Source organism: Orycteropus afer, unplaced genomic scaffold (assembly GCF_000298275.1).
Source record: "Orycteropus afer afer isolate SDZICR_OR568_19922 unplaced genomic scaffold, OryAfe1.0 scaffold00498, whole genome shotgun sequence".
NCBI lineage: Eukaryota > Metazoa > Chordata > Mammalia > Tubulidentata > Orycteropodidae > Orycteropus > Orycteropus afer.
In genome coordinates this window covers 472692-491846 of record NW_006922085.1, presented here as the reverse complement: position 1 = coordinate 491846, position 19155 = coordinate 472692, and the positions used below count along the sequence as shown (strand labels likewise).

The 19155-nt window shown below is 50.6% G+C and overlaps 1 protein-coding gene across 1 annotated transcript; it reads left to right on the top strand.

Moving 5' to 3' along the window:
* Nucleotides 1–1641: 1641 nt before the first annotated feature.
* On the top strand, nucleotides 1642–11450 carry NCKIPSD (NCK interacting protein with SH3 domain). The gene is made up of 13 exons (XM_007955303.1): nucleotides 1642–1812; nucleotides 4641–4750; nucleotides 4919–5123; nucleotides 5262–5352; nucleotides 5519–6015; nucleotides 7145–7315; nucleotides 7493–7579; nucleotides 7667–7805; nucleotides 7892–7972; nucleotides 8136–8264; nucleotides 8360–8452; nucleotides 8594–8766; nucleotides 11247–11450. Exons 1-13 carry the CDS (start codon nucleotides 1642–1644, stop codon nucleotides 11448–11450), a joined length of 2151 nt encoding a protein of 716 aa, XP_007953494.1.
* The last annotated feature ends 7705 nt before the right edge of the window (nucleotides 11451–19155 follow it).

Below are 19155 nucleotides of genomic sequence, written 5' to 3'. Positions count from 1 at the left end.
GGATGTTCTGGGCAGAGTGGTCACCTTGGCATTACCACCTGTTAACACTTACCACTTGTACACAGGCCTGGGCATGGCTGTGGCCACACCAGTCTCATCTTTCATCCAGCCCTCAAGAGAGCAACCTCAGTTCTAGGAGTCTCAAGCAGGGGAGAGGGTGGTGGGAGGTCTTGGACTGCAAAGCCAGTACCACCAGGAAGGGTACAAATTCTGTGCCCAGAGAGCAAAATCTAGGGATACAGTTCTAGCAGCCTCACTCCCCAACCCATTTTTGTCCCAGAACTTCTCAGCACTTCCTTGCCAAGGCCCACTATGCCTATGTCCACTGTGTCCAAAAATAGGCCAACTGCATGCATAGGCCTGGCCACAGCGACAGCCCCTGCTCTCTGGGCTCAGGCTTCTAGTGGGGAAGACACAGAATTGAAAGCTCCCAGTGACCCTCTAGATCCAGGGCCTTCAAAGACCTGGAGGTCAGGACACAGTGGAAAGGTACACTGGCCAACCATGGCCTCCAGCTACATGGCACCCCACTCCCCACCCTCCATGATCCCTCCTGTCTGCCTTCAAAAGAGTGAACCAGAAATATTTGGGAGTTTTAAGTTTCATAAAGACAATAAAACATTGTGAGAGTGAGTGAGGACCTTATGCTGTGAGGGAGGAATAAGAAGGTGTCCCAGGCAGAAGGAACAGAATGCACAAATGGTCCAGGATAAAGAAGTATGAGAAGTGAGCTGTTGAAAGGAGGATACAAAAAAAAAAAAAAAAAAAAGGTTGAGACTCGAGTACGTTCTGATTCATAGGACCCTATAGGGCAGAACTGCCCCTTAAGGTTTCCAAGCCTGTATATCTTCATGGACGGCCCCATTTTTCTCCCACACAGTGGTTGATGGGTTTGAACCACCGACCTTTCGGTTAGCAACCCAATACTTTAACTATGTGCCACTAGATCTTTGAAGGGAGGAGGAGGGGCCCTAAAAAGACGGGAGGAGTTTGGATAGGGGAATGCCCCCACCTGGTTTCTGTTTTTCTGGCTCCTCTCAAGATTCTTGCTCTCCACTGGTCACCACCGGAGGGAGGCAGCCCAAGTAAGGACATGTTAAGAAGGGTGCAGAAGCCTAAAGATGCTGAGGAGACCGCATCCCCATGGGATCCAACACGTCCTCTCTCGAGGTCACTGACCTTACTGTTAATGTCGGGACCTACCCACTCTGGAGCGATGGAGGCACGCGGGGATACACTGATGACACAGAGGACATAGGCTCTGCCGTTGGGGCTGTGTGGAGAGAGCTCCTTTACTGAGTGATGCTAAGCTCCTGAACTTGAGCGGGAGAAGGGAATGGAGGGTCATGCGGGGAAAGCCGAGGCCAGAGTTTGAAGGAGAATGCTAGGACCTGGATGTCTGGGAGATGCGGGACGGAGGGAGCGGAAGAGTTGAAGCCCCGCCGTGCTACTCCGCCTGGGGCCGCCAGAGGGCGTCGCGCTCCAGCGCGTGGGCCGACACACTCCCTGGGCGGGGCTGCGGCGGGCGCGCGCGCGCACGCGTGGTGTCACGGGGCGGGGCAAGCGCGGTACTGCGCTCCGGCCTGGAGTCCTGGCTCTGCCGCCCCTGCTGCCTATCCTTCCCCGGCACTGCCAGGCCCCATGTATCGCGCGCTGTACGCGTTTCGCTCGGCGGAGCCCAATGCTCTCCCATTCTCCGCGGGCGAGACCTTCCTGGTGCTGGAGCGCAGCAGCGCGCACTGGTGGTTGGCTGCGCGAGCGCGCAGCGGCGAGACAGGCTACGTGCCACCCGCCTACCTGCGCCGCCTGCAGGTGAGTGTGCCTCCTCCGCCCAGCTTCCGTGCCCTGAGACTATGCCCTGTCACAGGCCGGCGAAACCAACCTGGGAACCCCAGGCCTTTCAAGACCTGAAATCGAGACCTCCAGCATACAGGCAGTTTGAGAACCTGACCTGAGATCCACCCACGGGACTGGGACCCCAAGAGCCAGAATCACCTACAACAGACCAGGCCCTCCATAGCCAATTGGGAGGACTCCAGACCTACCAAAAACTTAACTGTGGGAATCTCAGACTTCGGGGGACCCCAGACCCATAGATAACTTGGGATCCAGTATCTGAACCACTATCTAAATAGGATTCAAGAGCCAGACCTACCAAATTCTGCCAGTTCTCCAGATTCTAAGACCCCAGGCCCTTAATATGCATGCCATGCCCCATCCCTGGAGCCCCAAGATCTCACACTCTTGTGTCCCACTTTCAGACACCCAACTGGAGCTATATCCTCCACCTCTGAGACTGGGCCACCCTGAACACCACCTGTTTTCCCAGCCATCTCCCGCTTCTTCAACCCCTGACAGGGCCATAGACAATAGACACCCTCATCCCCTAGGTGACCCTAAGCCTTGGGACCTCATGTCTTGCTTTCAACCACCTCTAAACTTTTCCCAAGATCCCCAACCCTTTTTGAACCAAGGACTCCAGGCACTGCTGCTGACACTCTCTGGCATCACTATCCCCCACCACAAGCCTCAGGCCCTGATTTCTCACTGCTGAAATTGGAGGGGTCCATCCCACCCTGTCCCTAGCCTGCAGCAGGGGTGCTCCCATTGTGAGGAAGCGAGTTCCCTGATGGTTTCCCTGGTCTGGCCACAGTCTTATTTCCTTCCTGCAGGAAAAACTGCAGCCCCAGTTTTTGTTACCCCAAGAGTAGCCTTACTACAAGGGCCAGGGTGGGGTGTCTCCAGCTGGTCTATTCTAACCACAGTGGGAAGAAGGGCCTGGAACGTCCAGGCCTGGCCTGTGCCAGATACCCTCACCCCCTGCTAGTTCCTAGCCTTTAGGATACATGCTGTCCCAGCCTAGTTCAGGACAGAAATAACAGGATAAATTTGGACATAAGTCATCTGGTCTTACCAGAATAAGAGGATCAGGCTGCTGGGGCTTCCTCACAGACCCTCAGCCTGATCCCATCTAAAAGTAACCTGAATTGAGAATGGGGCTCCCAAGGACTCATGGGCTGCTGAGTCTGGGGTGAGTATATCAGAACCAGCCTCTTTGGGGCCCTGGGCTTGTCGGAGGCCTCTGAGGAAATGCCTGCCTCTTCCAGTATTGGGCCTATGAGGCCCCTCCTCTGTGCAGGGCCAGTGGGGCTGGTCCTTTGGGGAGAGCAGAGAGGCTGTCATTTTCTATCATGTGTTTGTCTGTCTCTGTCTCTAGGTTTCTTTCTGCCTATCCCCCTGTGTCTCAGTTGCCCTCTCTGTGTATCTCTGTTATTTTGACGCTTCATCTTTTTGTATGTCTTCCTCTGATCCTTTGCCTCTCTCTGTCTCATTCTGTCAGTTTCTTTCTGTGTTTCCCTCTGTCACCCTTGGTCTGCCTCACCTTTTCTCTGAGTCTGTCTCTTTATGTCTTCTGATTCTGTGTGTCTTCATCTTTCTGCCTCTTCTCTCTGTCTCATGTCTCCCTGCACTGTGTCACACCCCACACCACCTGGAGGGCTTTGCTGACCTCTGCATCCATCTGTTTTTTGCCATCAGGGAATTCTCAAACCTGCTTTGGAGTGAGGCCACCTCTGAGGTCCCTTTGTAGCCTAATAGACTAGATGTACCAGGGAATAGGAGGGGTAGAGGTGACTTGTCTCACAGCTATGCCCCCATGCCAGGCAAGCTGGGTAGGTTGGACCCCTGAGTTGCTGGTGATAGCAGCACAGAGCCTGAGGCAGGCGCCAGCCTCTTCTCTGTGTCTGTTCTTTGCCACAAACAGAGCTGCTACTCCCAGGGCAGGTCTGGAAGATTCCAAGGACAGCCTGGGGGGTGGGGAGGATGAGGGCCAGCAGCTGGGAAAGGTTGGGGGGGAGTTCCCTTCCTCTAGTCCTCAGCTCTCAGGGCCTGTGGAAGGGCAAGACTGTTCTAGAGTGTGACCTTCGTTTTGTGAAGGAACAGCAAACACTTATAATTTATTAGGGGTTCAGACAAGAGGCTTCCTGCTTGACATCTCAGTCTGGGCTCTGAGCCAAGCTTGGGGGTGAATCTGGGTGTGCCCTCTTGGCTTCACACGAGGGGGCCCTGGACTGTTTTTGTTATAGACCCCTGGTTTTCAGAGACAGCTGAGAGCCTCTCTGTGGGATAAAATCCTGAGTGGGCCCCAGTATATAAAATGGCAACAAGGGGGGCATCCTGTCCCAGAGCTTCTTGAGTGATGGTTTGAGAACCCCATTCCATGTGCTCATGTCCAATATTCCAGTTTACAGCCATGTTGTTGTTGTTGTTATGTGCCGTCGAGTCAGCCCTGACTCATAGCGAGCCCTCCTTGGGTTTCCGAGGCAGTATCACTACGGAAGTAGGATTGCCCAACCTTCCTTCCGAGGAGTGGCTGGTGGGTTTGAACCGCCAGCCGTCTGGTTAGCAGGCAAGTGTCTTAGCCACTATGCTACCAGAGCTCCCAAGGAGATGGCCCGTCTACCTGGCGGGGAGTGGCTGGTGGGTTTGAACCCCCAGCCTTGGGTGTGGCAGCTGACTGCCCGAGGCCCTGAGGCCATCCCCGGGGGCCCCTATTTGCCCTGGGTTCCATCCCAGGCTGGATCTGGGCTGAGCACCCTTCCTGGGCCCCTGGGCCTAACTGTCCATCCCCACCTCCCCAGGGCCTGGAGCAGGATGTCCTGCAGGCCATTGACCGGGCCATTGAGGCCGTGCACAATGCAGCCATGCGGCATGGTGGCAAGTACAGCCTGGAGCAGCGCGGAGTCCTCCAGTGAGTGGGGGGATCTTGCCAGTGAGCATGATGAGGTGGCAGAGGGGTGGGGTGTGGGGAAGCAGGGTGAGAGGCCTTGGCTGTGGGGGGTTCAGCATCCCACAGGGAGCATATGAGGACCTTGGGAGTTGTGAAATACTTCCCAAAAGTTTCCCTGCCTCCCACCAGGAAGCTGATCCACCACCGGAAAGAGACCCTGTCCCGCAGAGGTCCCTCAACCCCCAGCCCTGCAACTATGACTTCATCCACCAGTGACCACCACCTGGATGCTGCTGCTGCCAGGCAGCCCAATGGGATGTGTCGTACCGGGTTTGAGCGACAGCACAGCCTGCCCAGTTCGGAGTATGTTGGAGCAGATGGAAGCCTCTACCAGGTACGTGGTGAGGGCATCTGGGGAAGGGGGAGGGGCTTGAGGCTCTGTCCAGAGGCTTGAGGTGTTCACTTGGGTCAGATACAGCCCAGAGCTCAGGGCTCAGCCAGGCTGCCACTCAGACCCTCTCTGTCTTCCCAGATCCCACCGCAGCCTCGCCGAGCTGCACCTGCCACACCACCCCCACCTGTGAAGCGTCGAGACCGTGAGGCTCTGGTGGCCTTGGGGAGCGGTGAGAAAGCGGGAGGGGGTTGGAGGTCCTGGGGGCACTGGGCTTGGTGAGGAGACAGGACCTAGCAGAGGAACTGGGAGGTGCATTGGGGGGCAGGGGCTCAGGGCTTTTAGGGGTAGGAGTCCTTGGAAGCTGCCCTAACATGGCATCCACTCTCTGTCCATAGGCAGCCGCACCATCACACCCTCAGGGGGAAGTTCTGTGTCCAGCAGTTCCTTGGTCAGCAGCACGTCCCTAGACACACTCTACACTGGCTCCAGCCCATCTGAGCTAGGCCCTAGCTGCTCACCCACACCTCCACCGGTACCCCGCCGAAGCACCCATACCACCGTTTCCCAGTGCCAGTCCCCTCCATCCAAGGTGCCAACCCCTGAGCCCCCTGTAGAGGAGGTGGCAGTCGGTACAACCTCAGCCCCTGATGAGCTGGAGGCCCTGGGTATGCTGAGCCTGGGAGCCACAGAGGAGAAGGTGGTGGCTGAGATGGCTGCAACTGTGCCGAAGAGCATTGGGGCGGAGCTCATGGAGCTTGTGCGGAGAAACACTGGCCTGAGCCATGAGCTGTGTCGCGTGGCCATCGGCGTTGTGGTGGGTCACATCCAGGCCTCCGTGCCAGCCAGCTCACCTATCATGGAGCAGGTCCTCCTCTCGCTGGTAGAGGGCAAGGTGAGGGTGGGCGGCACAGCTAGGAGCCTCCCCACCCCATTCCCACCCTCACGCTTTTGTGCAGCCTTTACTTGACAGGTATTTGCCCAGCTCCAGCTCTGGGGCTTCATTTTGCTGAGCACTGGGGACATTTGAGCTGAACCCCAAAGGGAATGGAGGGAAGGAAATTCCAATCAGAGGCTCAGCCTGAATAAGGATCATGAGGCAGGACAGAGCTTGGCTTATGGGAGGAAGTAAAACAAGGCCAGTGTGACTAGAATACTGGGAGCAGGGGGATGGGAGAGATGAGACCTGGGCAGATCTTGGTGGCCAGGAGTGAAGAAACAGACCTAGGCATGAAGGAGGACAGTGCTTGCCAGCCTTGGCAGTGGAGAGAAATGGGTGTTTCAAGAACTATAATGGAGACCAGGGTGTTGACTCAGCCTTTAAGAAGTGAAGTGTGGGACATATTGGGGTAAGATCTTTTGCCAAGATAGGGATACTGGTCAGGGAACAAGTTTGGGGAGCACTGAGTCCACTCTGCTTTGGTTTGGGGCATGGAAAGTGGTGGATCAGTGGGTTCCCTTGTGCTGGGCATGGTGGGCAGAATTCCAAGGAAGTGTGGGAGGTGGGTGGCTGGCAGGCCTGATGGCCAGTGGTATACATTCAGAGGGTGGGGTATCAGTCACATCAAGCAGTGGCAGAGCATATGGCCCACGTTGGAGGTATTTATACAGGTCTGAAGTAGGAGGAAAGTTGCTGAAAAATACCTCACTGGTGTATCTCATGTAGTTTCCTGTCCTAGGAGGTCATCAAGGCTAGGAGGCAAGGGAGTCACTTGGAGAGGGACTTTAGAACTGGGCCAACGCCCTTGGGAGCCTGGTGTTGAGGGATGGGCATGAGAGAAGGGTTTATGTGGGAGGCTAGGTGGGAGAACTGGGGGCACATTAGGTGGAGAGAAAATAAACAGGTTTGATCCCCTCATGGTTCTGAGGAGAATGCTAACCAGGGCAGCCTGAAACTTGTGCCCATGACCTTGGAGTCTGGGTCGAGCTCCCTTCCCAGCTATGAGTCTTGAAGAGTACAGGCCTAAGGGAGGCTTTCTGGAAGTGGTGACAGGAAGTCCATTGAGCCACGCCTCTTCCCCTAGGACCTGAGCACGGCCTTGCCCTCAGGGCAGGTCTGCCATGACCAGCAGCGGCTGGAGGTGATCTTTGCAGACCTGGCCCGACGAAAGGATGACGCCCAGCAGCGCAGCTGGGCCCTATATGAGGACGAAGGTGTCATCCGCTGCTACCTGGAGGAACTGCTGCACATTCTGGTGTGGAGCGGGGAACGGGGTGGCCCACATGTGTCCCCAGCATGTGGAGCACTAACCTCCACCCCACATCATCCCTCTCCAGTGCTCAGGAGTGTTCCAACATGTGTGGGCTCAGTGCTCACATGTGGTCACATAGCTCCCACTGGGTGACTCCGTTGCACTTCCTCCTCCCCGCAGACTGACGCAGACCCTGAAGTTTGCAAGAAGATGTGCAAGAGGAACGAGTTCGAGTCTGTCCTGGCTTTGGTGGCCTATTACCAAATGGTGTGTGTGTGAGGCTGAGGGGAGGGCCCAGAGGGACCTGGATGAGGGGAGGGTGGCAGGTGCTGAGCACATCTGATCCCCTACCAGGAGCACCGGGTGTCCCTGCGGCTGCTGCTCCTCAAGTGCTTTGGCGCCATGTGCAGCCTGGATGCAGCCATAATCTCCACACTCGTGTCGTCTGTGCTGCCTGTGGAGCTGGCGAGAGACATGCAGACAGACACACAGGGTGAGGCAGGGTGGGGGGTTCCTGCCACCTAGGGAGAATTCCCACCATTGGCAGGGCTCTGACTGCTTGCATGTCTTGCCTCCCAGACCACCAGAAGCTCTGCTATTCTGCCCTCATCCTGGCCATGGTCTTCTCCATGGGGGAGGCAGTGCCCTACGCCCACTATGGTAAGAAGGCAGATTGCCAGCCTGCCAACCACAGAGTGCCTGGGGACCCACTGGCCACAGCCTGACTGGGATAGGATGTCTCCAGGGTTCATCAGAACAGAAAGCCAGGGAGGCTGAGGGGAGAAGAGGGTAGGCTGCAGACCTCTGCTTGCCCCTCTCCCAGAGCACATGGGCACAACCTTTGCCCAGTTTCTACTCAGCATTGTTGAGGATGGGCTGCCCTTGGACACCACTGAGCAGCTGCCGGATCTCTGCATGAACCTGCTTCTGGCTCTCAACTTGCACCTTCCAGGTGGGGATGAGGCCTGGGTGGGAAGTGACTGACCAGCTCAGGGGTACCCCAGGCCCACCACCTGTGTTTCTGTCTGCACCCATGTCCTTCCTCAGCCCCTGACCAGAACTTCATCATGGCCGCCCTGAACAAACATGCCAATGTCAAGATCTTCTCTGAGAAGCTGCTGTTGCTCCTGAACAGAGGGGGTGAGGGGCCCAAATGTCTGTGTGGTTCCACTTCAATGCATTGTAACTCCATGATCCCCTGAGATGACCCCTGTGATCCCTTGGAGGGACTCTGGGACCCTGTTGAGAACTACCCTGACCCCTATAACTTTTGCCTCCTAGATGACCCCGTGCGCATCTTCAAACACGAGCCACAGCCGCCGCACTCCATCCTCAAGTTCCTGCAGGATGTGTTTGCCAGCCCTGACACGGCTGCCATCTTCTACCACACAGACATGATGGCGCTCATCGACATTACTGTGCGGCACATCGCGGACCTGTCACCCGGAGACAAGGTGCCTGGAAGTGGCCGCAGTGGGGACAGGAACCATGTGGAAATGAAACTGGGGGGATGTGACACTAAGTGGAGAAGGGGCCCTAGGGGCACTACTCAAGCAAGGTAGGTGTGGGAAGCTGCTCAGAAGCCATGACAGTTCTGCCAAGACCCTAAGGAGCCAGTTGTGAGGTGGGATGAGGTGTCTAGAAGAAGTAGGAGTGGCTTGACGGGTGGGGGTGGTGAGGAAGAGGAAGTGGCATTGATACAAAGCGTGGAGGCTGCAGCAAAGAGTTGTCTCCTTGAGCAGTGATGACGTGGTCCATCCTGAGTGATATTTACGTGGCACAAGAGCAGAGTGGAAGTGAGAGCCAAAGAGGAAGCTTCTGCAGCTGCCCAGGGGCGTGGACTGGATGGAAAAAGGCTGTGCGATGATGGGAAGTCAGGCTTAGGGTGTATTGAAAGTGTTCTGACAGGGGCCTGCTGCTGGATTGGACATGGGGGCAGGGGGAAATGGAAAGGGGAGAATCAAGGACATAGAAAAATTTGTGTTGAGCAGCTGGGTGGATGCTAAGGTGGGGATGGTGGGGGAAGAGGACTTTTTTGGGGAAATTAACAGTTCCGTTTTGAATGTGTGTCAAGATTGAGAAGATCCCTGCCAAACCTCTGGGGAGGTGATGGGATGCTGTGATGAGAGAGACGGTTTATAGCTGCCCGTGTGTATAGATGTGATGGGAAGTCTGTGGAATGCGATTGCCCGGGGAATGAAATGGATAGGTCACCAGGAAGCACATGGTGAAACACAGGAGGAAAACCAAGAGAGCAGGAACCCCACAGCTGGGATGGGGAGGGAGCTGGGTTGTCTCCACACTGTGAGGAGCTTAAGTAAAATGAGGGCTGAGAACTGGCCATTGGATTTGCCACATGGAGGTCACTGTGGACCAACATGAAATGGCAGTGGAGTGGAGGGAAGGGAGTTTGAACAGGATTTGAAGTGAGAGTAGCTTCAATTGGGAGAACTTGTGTGAGTTTTGCTGTTAAGGGGAACAGAAAAATGGGGAGTCAGTGGAGGAGCACATGGGGGCAAGAAGAGTGCTTTAAAGGTAGGAGATGCTGGTGCTTATCCCTGGGCCAATGGAAATGATCCAGTAATGTGGAGAAATGGGCCACATAGATGGGGGGAGTCACTGCAGGAGGGGAGTAGCTGAGGTAGCCAGCAGGTAGGGTCCAGGCCTTGGGTGGAATGATCCGTAATCAGAGCCAGGGCAGCTGGGTGAGATGTGAGCATGAGGTGGGATGTTCTGAAAGATTGCTTCTGTTTTCTCCATGAAGCACAAGTCCAGCCAACCAGGAAGTTCAGGTTTGGAAAACAGGGAGAAAAGCGTACAGTGATCCTTTAGGGAGAGCAAATACAGCAGAGAAATTCTGTGGGCATCCCAGGCAGTGCTGAGTGTCCATCTGAGGTTTGTGGTCACAACAAGGTTAGGCCTATAGTGTGGCTCTATAGCTGTCTGCTGCTAGGTCTGACCGGGCTTGGGATTTAGCAGGGTGATGCCCCCCAAATGAGGTTTTAGTATTGATTCCTCTAATCAAAGGGAAAGAGAATAATGAGAGATGGCGAGGGTGGCAGACAGAGAAAAAATGCTGGAGCCAGGACAGTGGACTGGGGGTCCCAGTGAGGACAAAGAAGGCTTGAGTGTTGCGTTGTGAGGGCTGTTGGAGCTGCTTAAACCAGAAGTACTGGGACTGTAAGTTGCAGGGAGGAGTATTAGAGATGGATTCAGAGCATACGCAGACAGATGGTCAAGGGGTTAGAGATGAGATGGATCTCGGGTGTGAGGGGAGAGAAGAATTTAAGGGAATCCCTGGGCTTCTGATTGGATTTTGATGAGAGCTGTGCCCTTTATTAAAGTAACACAGGAAAGTGCTCAGCTGTGGGAGAGTGGGAGGAGCACAAGTTGGGTTGTGGGTATATTGGTTTAAGATCTCTGAGATACACAGGAGATGACAAGTGGGCAGTTGAATGTTCTCACAGGGAGCTCACGGTAGAGGTCCTGGTGAGAGATACAAATGTGGGTCAGTATTTGAGGCCATGGGTGTGAATGAGTTCATACAGCATGAGAGAGGATAAAGTGAGAAGCAGTGGGCCTTTGACTGACAGACAGCAGTACCTTAAGGACCCCAGCACTAAAGCATGGTGAGGGGCTTGCTGCCTCCCCTTGTCACCTCTCTTGAGCCAGGACTTCCCTGGGCCAGCCACATTCTGGGACCATATGTGACTGGGATGATTCAGTCGTTCATTCACTCATTCAGCAACTATCAAAGTCTAGTTCTGTGCTGGGGATACTCTGAGCACTGGGGATGCAGCCCTGGTGTTCAGTGGTTCAGTGAGAGAGGTGGTCCACAGCCCTGGGGTCCTTGTGGCTGCCCTGGGACAGTAGTGGCCTGTCTCTGTCTGGTGGCAATGCAGGGCCTCCCAGAGTTGGCCTGCTCTTCCCACAGTTGCGCATGGAGTACCTCTCCCTGATGCATGCTGTGGTCCGCTCCACACCCTACCTGCAGCACCGCCACCGCCTGCCTGACCTGCAGGCCACGTTGCGCCGCATCCTGGCTGAGGAGGAGGCCTCACCCCAGTGCCAGATGGACCGCATGATTGTCCAAGAGATGTGCAAGGAATTCCCAGTGCTGGGCGAGGCCCCCAGCTAGCACCCCCTCAGCCTCCCTTCCCTATATCCCCAGGCAGAGTGCAGGGGATTGGCCCCAAGAATGTTTTGCACTGACAGTGTGAAGGGAGAAGGTGGTGGAAGGGCCTTAAACAGGGACCCGCCCCCCGCAACACACACCTACTCAGTACAGCTAATGCTTAGAGGGGCCAAATGTGGGATTGGGGACCATGGTCTAGGAGCTATGCTAGGCGTGGGGGAATGTGCAAACTAAATAGCCCCTCTATCCCCTGGTAGGCTGCCTCTTCAGCATGCCCCCCCATACACACATGTACACTCAGAGTCCTGCTGCTGTTCCAGGCTGGGCCAGCACCTCCACTCCCACCCCACCTGGTCTGTGTCTTGGGCTCAGCAAGCCATGTCCTTGGGGTGAGCAGAGGCCCCTCTCCCCAGCTCTGTTCTTTGCCTTAGCTTTGCAGTGAGTCCTGCTCATGTGCGCTCTCCTCCCCATGGGGGTTGCTACCCCTCGCTCCCACCTCGGGCCTTGGCCAAGCTGCTGTTTTGCAGGAGGGTTCTTGAGGGACAGACCATCCATCCTGGAGCCTCCCAGGATGGGGTGATGGCCCTGAGAAAGCCAATAACAGAATCTATTTTCTCTGTTAAAACATAGACTGAAAAGCCATGTGTATTTTCCTATGTGCTGCATCTTAACCTTCAGAAATAAATCACAGGCATCTGAAAGTAGAGTTCCCTGTGTGATCCTGGTCAGGGTGGGAGGATGGGCAGGGGCTCTGGGGCCTCAGAACCCCATCACTCTATCTCCCCTGACCTTTCCAGTTGGAGGCGGTGATGATACCCTGACAAGCCTGGCTTTCAAGGCCTCTTGAGCTCTGTTCCAGCCTCTTCTCTGAGGTCCCACTTCTTCTGGGACCCTGTGCAGCCAACAAGAGCCTCTTGGTCCATTTACCTCTCTCTGCCCCTCCTCCAGGCTTTGCTTACATCTTTTTGTCTTGAATGCCTTGCCTACCTCCCCTGTTGAAACCCTATTATCCTTTAGCTACTCAGTGAAGCAGGCCCCAGTCCCAGCCTGGGCCTCCCAAGTTAACAGAGGCCCTCACTAGGTTGGGCCAGAGAGTCAGAAAGTCACAGGCAGACACCAGTCAGAAGTAGTTGTCATCATTTCTCTTCATTTTTCACCCAAGACAACTGTATCACACGATCCCACACATCCAGAACTATTGACCCTGACTCCAAGCCAAGACTTCTGGAAGAAATCATCTACAGCAAGAAGCATAGGGTGACTGGGGCTGGGAGTGGGCCCCCCACAAAACAGACCCTCAGGAAGCTGAGGTGGGAACATCTGACAGGGAATCCATGGGAACAGAGCACAGGAGGCTTACAGGGAGTCGTTCCTCCTTAACCACTGACTGCTTCAGGAGGCTAAGTGCACAGGCTCACCTGGACCTGAGGAGGGTTGACAAAGCCTTAGGCCCCAGTGAAAACTCAGTGGATAAGGAACCCTGGGAGCATGATACTTAATGTGCTCCAGCTGCTAACCAGAAGGTAGGCAGTTTGAACCCCCCAGCCACTCCAAAGGAGAAAAGACCTGGTGACCTGCTCCTATAAAGATTTCAGCCCAGGAAACCCTATGGGGCAGTTCTGCTTTTTCCTACAGAATCACTATGACTTGGAATCAGCTTGAGGGCACACAACAGAAAGCTCCGTGGGAAGAAACCTGGCCACTCCTTTTTTTTCTGGAGGCATATGACTCCCCTTTCACAGTGTGACTACCAGTCATGACTCCTTTCTCACGGTCTAAAGACAGAACCATTATACAAAATAGTGTAATTTGGTGAAAAGCACAGGGCATCAGGAAGCTCAGGCAGAAACATGCTAAACACCTGACAGCCTCCAGTGCCTTGCTCTGTTCCCTCTCAGGAGGCATACAGCAAGCTCATGGGAAGAGCAGGGCTGTGCTGTGCCATCTGTCCCAGTGTCGGCACCTATAGGCTTCATGGCAAGAGGATCAGAAGCCCCTGCCCACTTCTGCAGGATTGTCCAGGAGGACCTTGCGCGTGTTTTAAGGGATGCAGGAGCCCCAGCAAACGGATGCTCTGTGGGAGGGCAGACTACACAACCTCCTCAGAAGTGGTTTCACAATGCGAAATTAAAATCACAAGGGGAGATTATCTTCATGTTTGGCCAGGGAATTCCTCTGAGGGAGGGAACTGTCTTTGAGAGAATGTCTCTTTGGCTGCTTAAAAGGATAGTAGACTTGGGACATTGCTCTTCATATAGAAGAAGAGCAATGAGAGTGCACTGAGCCACACAGTAAAAGAACAAAGGGGTTGTGGAGAACGCAGTAAATAGTGGAGGGGGGGCCACAGCGAGGGGTAGGACCTTGGACTTAAAGGTGTTGGCATCATGCTGCGTAAAGGCTGTACATGCATAAGGCAACTCTAGTTTTCCAAAGTGGCTGCCCATGTACACTCATCCAGCAGTTCCAGTTGCTCCACCTCTTTCCTGAAACAGTATGGTCAGTCATTTTTATTTTATCTATTCTGATGGGCATATAAACCAAAACCAAAACTAAACCCACTGCCATTGAGTCAATTCCAACTCATAGTGACCCCCACTGGATTTCCAAGACTATAAATCTTTACAGAAGTAAAACACCTCATCTTCCTCCTGTGGAGCAGCTGGTGTTTTCAACCACTGATCTTCTGGTTAGCAGCCAAATGTATTTCCCAGTATGCCACCAGAACTCCTTCATGGGAGTATAGTGGCATTTATTTTTAAATTTGCATTACCTTGATGGTTACAAAGATTGAGCACCTTCCCATTAGTTTCCTTGCTATCTGGATATCTTTTTTTTTTTTTTTTTTTTTTATGAAGTGCCTGTTCAAGTCTCTATATTGGGTTTTCTATCTTGTGTAGATTTGTAGAATGTATTCAGGATATGAGTCCTTGGGTTATAATCTTACAGTATCTTCTCCCATTCTCTTCCTGTTGTCTTTTTATGAAAAGAAGTTCTTATTTGTAATGCAAACCAAATTATAAATATTTTCCTTTATGGCCAGTGTATTTTGTGTCCTGTTAAAAATCTTTGGCTACTCCAAATGACGATCTTCTGTGCTCTCTTCTAGAAGGTGTGAGTGTAGTCTTTCCTTTCACATTCACATGGCAAATCCATATGGAATTATGTGGGTAGTATGGAGTAGAGGTCTTATTTTGTGTGTGTGTGTGTGTGTATTATTTTCTATATGGATATCCAACTTACCCAGCAGCACTAATTGAAAAATCCATCCTTTCGAGCCACTCTTGTCAAAATCCAAGTCTCCACATATCCTTTAGCCTGTCTCTGCACTTTATTTCCTTGGTCTGTCTATCACTGCACCAGCACCACATAATCATGGTTTCTGTAGCTTGTTAAATCATAACAGCTGGAAGAGGATCTTGTCCTTCCACTTTGGTTTTTCTTCAAGACCATCTTGGATATTCTTGGCCATCATATACATTTAGAATCTAGTTTGTCAAATTTCTCTCTCTCACACACACGCACCCCACACACACCTACATTGAATCTTTGTACCAATTTGGGAAGAATTGGCAGGTGTCATGGATTGAATTGTGTGTCCCCAAAATATGTGTCAGCTTAGCTATGCCATGATTCTCAGTGGTTTAGTGATTATGTAATGATGTAATTTGGCAGTTATATGATGATGTGATCTGATGTGATTAGCCAATCAGTTGTAAAGGGGTTAGGGTAGGATGAAACACCTTTACTCAGGTCACAGCCCTGATCCAATTAAGGGGAGTTTCCTTGGGATATGGCTTGTATCACTTTTTATCTTAAAAGAGAGAAAAGGAGAAAGACACTAGCAGGGAAAAAAGGACTTGACTACCACCAAGAAAGAAGAGCTGGGAATAGAGCATATCTTTTGGATCCAGGTTCTCTGTGCTGAGAACCTTCTAGACCCAGGGGAATATTGATGTCAAGACACATGGAGCTCTCCAGGGGATGCCCAGCCCATGGATATTGAAAGGAGGGAAGGATCTTCCACTTAAACTGTGAACCAACAGAAAGCAAAAACCTTCCCCTAGAGTTGGGACTCTGAATTTGGACTTCTAGTCTCCTAAATGAGGAGAGAATAAATTTGAACATCTATTAATAATTGGAACATAGAATGTATGAAGTATGACTCTAGGAAAATTGGAAGTTATGAAAAATGAAATGGAATGCATAAAGATCAATATCCTAGGCATTAGTGAGCTGAAATGGACTGGTTCTGCCCATTTTGAATCAGACAACCATATGATCTACTATGCGGAGAATGACAAATTGAAGAGGAATGGCATCGCATTCATCATCACAAAGAATGTTCCAAGGTCCATCCTGAAGTACAGTGCTGTCAGTGATAGGATAATAGCCACATGCCTACAAGGAAGACCAGTTAATACTACTATTACTCAAATTTACACACCAACCACCGAAGCCAAAGAAGAAGAAATTAAAGGTTTTTACCAACTTCTGCAGTCTGAAGTTGACCAAACATGAAATCAAGATGTGTTATTAGTGGTGATTGGAATGCAAAAGTTGGAAATGAAGAATCACTGGTAGCTGGAAAATACGGCCTTGGTGATAGAAATGACACTGGAGATCGCATGATAGAATTTTGGAAGGCCAATGACTTACTCATTGCAAATACCTTTTTTCAACAACATAAATGATGACTATACATGTGGACTTCACCAGATGGAGTACACCGGAATCAGAATGACTACATCTGTGGATAGAGATGATGGAGAAGCTCAATATCTTCAGCCAAATCAAGGCCAGGAGCTTACTGTGCAATAGACCATTCACTGCTTATATGCACATTCAACTTGAAGCTGAAGACAATTAAAATAAGTCCATGAGAGCAAAAATATGACCTTGATTTATGTCCTTCCTGAATTTAGAGATCATCTAAAGAATAGATTTGATGCATTGAACACCAATGACCAAAAATCAGAGGAATTGTGGGATGACATCAAGAACATCGTCCATGAAGAAAACAAAAGGTCATTAAAAAGAAAACAAAGAAAAGACCAAGATGGATGTCAGAAGAGACTCTGAAACTTGCCCTTGAATGCAGAGTAGCTAAAGCAAATAACAAGATAAAAGAGTTGAAAATGAGATTTCGAAGAGCATTTCAAGAAGACAAAGTTAATTATTATAATGAAATGTGCAAAGATCTGGAGTTAGAAAACCAAAAGGGAAGAACATGCTTGACATTTCTCAAGCTGAAAGAAAAGAAAAAATTCAAGCCTTGAGTTACAGTTTGAAAGATTCTATGAGCAAAATATTGAATGATGCAGGAAGCATCAAAAGAAGAGGGAAGGAATACACAGAGTCACTGTACCAGAAAAAAAAAAAGTTGGTCTATGTTCATCCATTTCAGGAAGTGGCATATGATCAAGAACCAATGGTATTGAAGGAGGAAGTTGAAGCTGCACTGAAGGAAATGGTGAAGGACAAGGCTCCAGGAATTGATGGAATACCCATTGAGATGTTTCAACAAATGGATGCCACGATGGAAGCACTCACTTGTCTCTGCCAAGAGATTTGGAAGACAGCTACCTGGCTAGGTGACTGAAAGAGATTCATATTTGTACCCATTCCAAAGAAAGGTGACCCCACAGAATGTGGAAATTATTGAACAATATCATTAATGTCACCTGCAAATGAAATACTGCTGAAGATAATTTAAAAATGGTTGCAGCAGCATATTGACAGAGAGCTTCCAGAAATGCAAGCTGGATTCAGAAGAGGATGTAGAACAAGGGATATCATTGCTGATGTCAGATGGATCTTGGCTGAAAGCAGAGAATACCAGAAAGATGTTTACTTGTGTTTTATTGACTATGCAAAAGCATTCAATTGTGTGGATCATAACAAATTATGAATAACATTGAGAAGAATGAGAATTCCAGAAAATTTAATAGTGCTCATGTGCTCCTGTACACAGACCAGGAGACTGTCATTCAAATAGAACAAGGGGATCCTGACTACATGGTTTAAAATCAAGAAGGCAGTATCTCAGGATTGTATCCTTTCACCATACTTACTTAATCTGTATGCTGAGCAAATAATCTGAGAAGCTGGACTATATGAAGAAGAGTGTGGCATCAGGATTAGACGAAGATTCATTAACAACCTGCAATATGCAGGCGACACAACTTGGCTTGCTGAAAGTGAGGATAACTTGAAGCACTTACTGGTGAAGATTAAAGCCTACAGTCTGCAGTATGGATTACATCTCAACATACAACAGAAATCCTCGCAACTGGACAGATAAGCAGCATCATAATAAATGGAGAAACGATTGAAATTGTCAAAGATTTCATATTACTTGGTTCCATGATCAACACCAATAGAAGCAGCAGTCAGGAAATCAGAGAATGTATTGCACTGGGAAAGTCTGCTACAAAAGACCTCTTTCAGGTGTTGAAGAGCAAAGATGTCTCTTTGAAGACTAAGGTGTGCCTAACTCAAGCCATGGTATTTTCAATTGCCTCATATACATGTGAAAGCTGGACAATGAATAAGGAAGACCAAAGAAAAGTTGATTCTTTTGAGTTGTGGTGTTGGCCAAGAATACTAAAAGTACCATGGACTACCAGAAGAACTAACAAATCTGTCCTGGAAGAAGTGTAGCCAGAATGCTTCTTGGAAGCAAGAATGGCCAGACTTCATCTCACCTACTTTGATCATGTTGTCAGAAGGAACCATTCTCTGGAGAAGGATATCATGCTTGGTAAGGTGGAGGGTCAGCGAAAAAGGGGAAGGCCCTCAATGAGATGGTTTGACACAGTGGCTGCCACGATGGGCTCAGGTATAGCAAGGATTGTGAGGCTGGCGCAGGACCGGGCAGTGTTTTCATTCTGTTGTACATAGGGGTGCTGTGAGTCAGAGCCAACTCAATAGCACCTAACAATGACCGCTTTGAAGATAGCTTTTCAGTCCATTTATGCCTTTCAGTAATTTTTTTTAGTCTTTGCACATCTTTCATTAGATTTATTTCCCAGCATTTGATGTTACTTATTACAAATGGTATCATTATTTTAAATTTTTATTTTTTAACTGTTGGTGATGTATAGAGATTACAACTGATTTTTATATATTTACCTGTGCCCAACAACTTTACTAAACTCATTCATTCTGATGATACATATGTTGGTTCATTTGGATTTTTTATGTACACAATCCTGTTGCCTGTAAATCAGTTTTGTTTTGTTTTTCCAATACTCATACCTTTTATTATTTTTCTTGCTTTACTGTACTGGTTAGGCTCTCCAATACAATAAAGAGGCTTGTGGTCATGACTGTAAAATGAGACTAATTAGCACATTTGTGTATTTTTCTTCAGCAATCCTATACTGCCCTAAGCATGAGGAATACACAGTCAGTTTTAAGTGGGGTTAGATTTCAGCCTGGTCTGTTTGACTCGGAGTAGGGCAGGGATGTTGTTACAGCACTGCATTCTATGAGTCTGATGGTAAAGGTGAGGAGCCGGGGGAGTGATGGATAATGGATAATTGAGCTGGATGGGCTGGTCAGGTCTCTGCCCCACTTTCCCTCCAGGGTATCCCTGGCTAGGAAAAGACAATAGGTGAACAGAGGATAGGGAAGAAAAGGCAGGAGGAGAGGGACTGAGATGTCCCAGAGGACATCCTGGCCTCCTGACCTGCTCTCCATCTGCTTC

Coding starts and splice junctions, on each gene's coding strand:
- NCKIPSD (XM_007955303.1), top strand. CDS start 1,642: ATGTATCGCGCGCTGTACGCGTTTCGCTCGGCGGAGCCCAATGCTCTC. Junction 5,353..5,518: donor TCTGGTGGCCTTGGGGAGCG/GTGAGAAAGCGG, acceptor CTCTGTCCATAG/GCAGCCGCACCATCACACCC. Junction 6,016..7,144: donor TCTCGCTGGTAGAGGGCAAG/GTGAGGGTGGGC, acceptor CTCTTCCCCTAG/GACCTGAGCACGGCCTTGCC.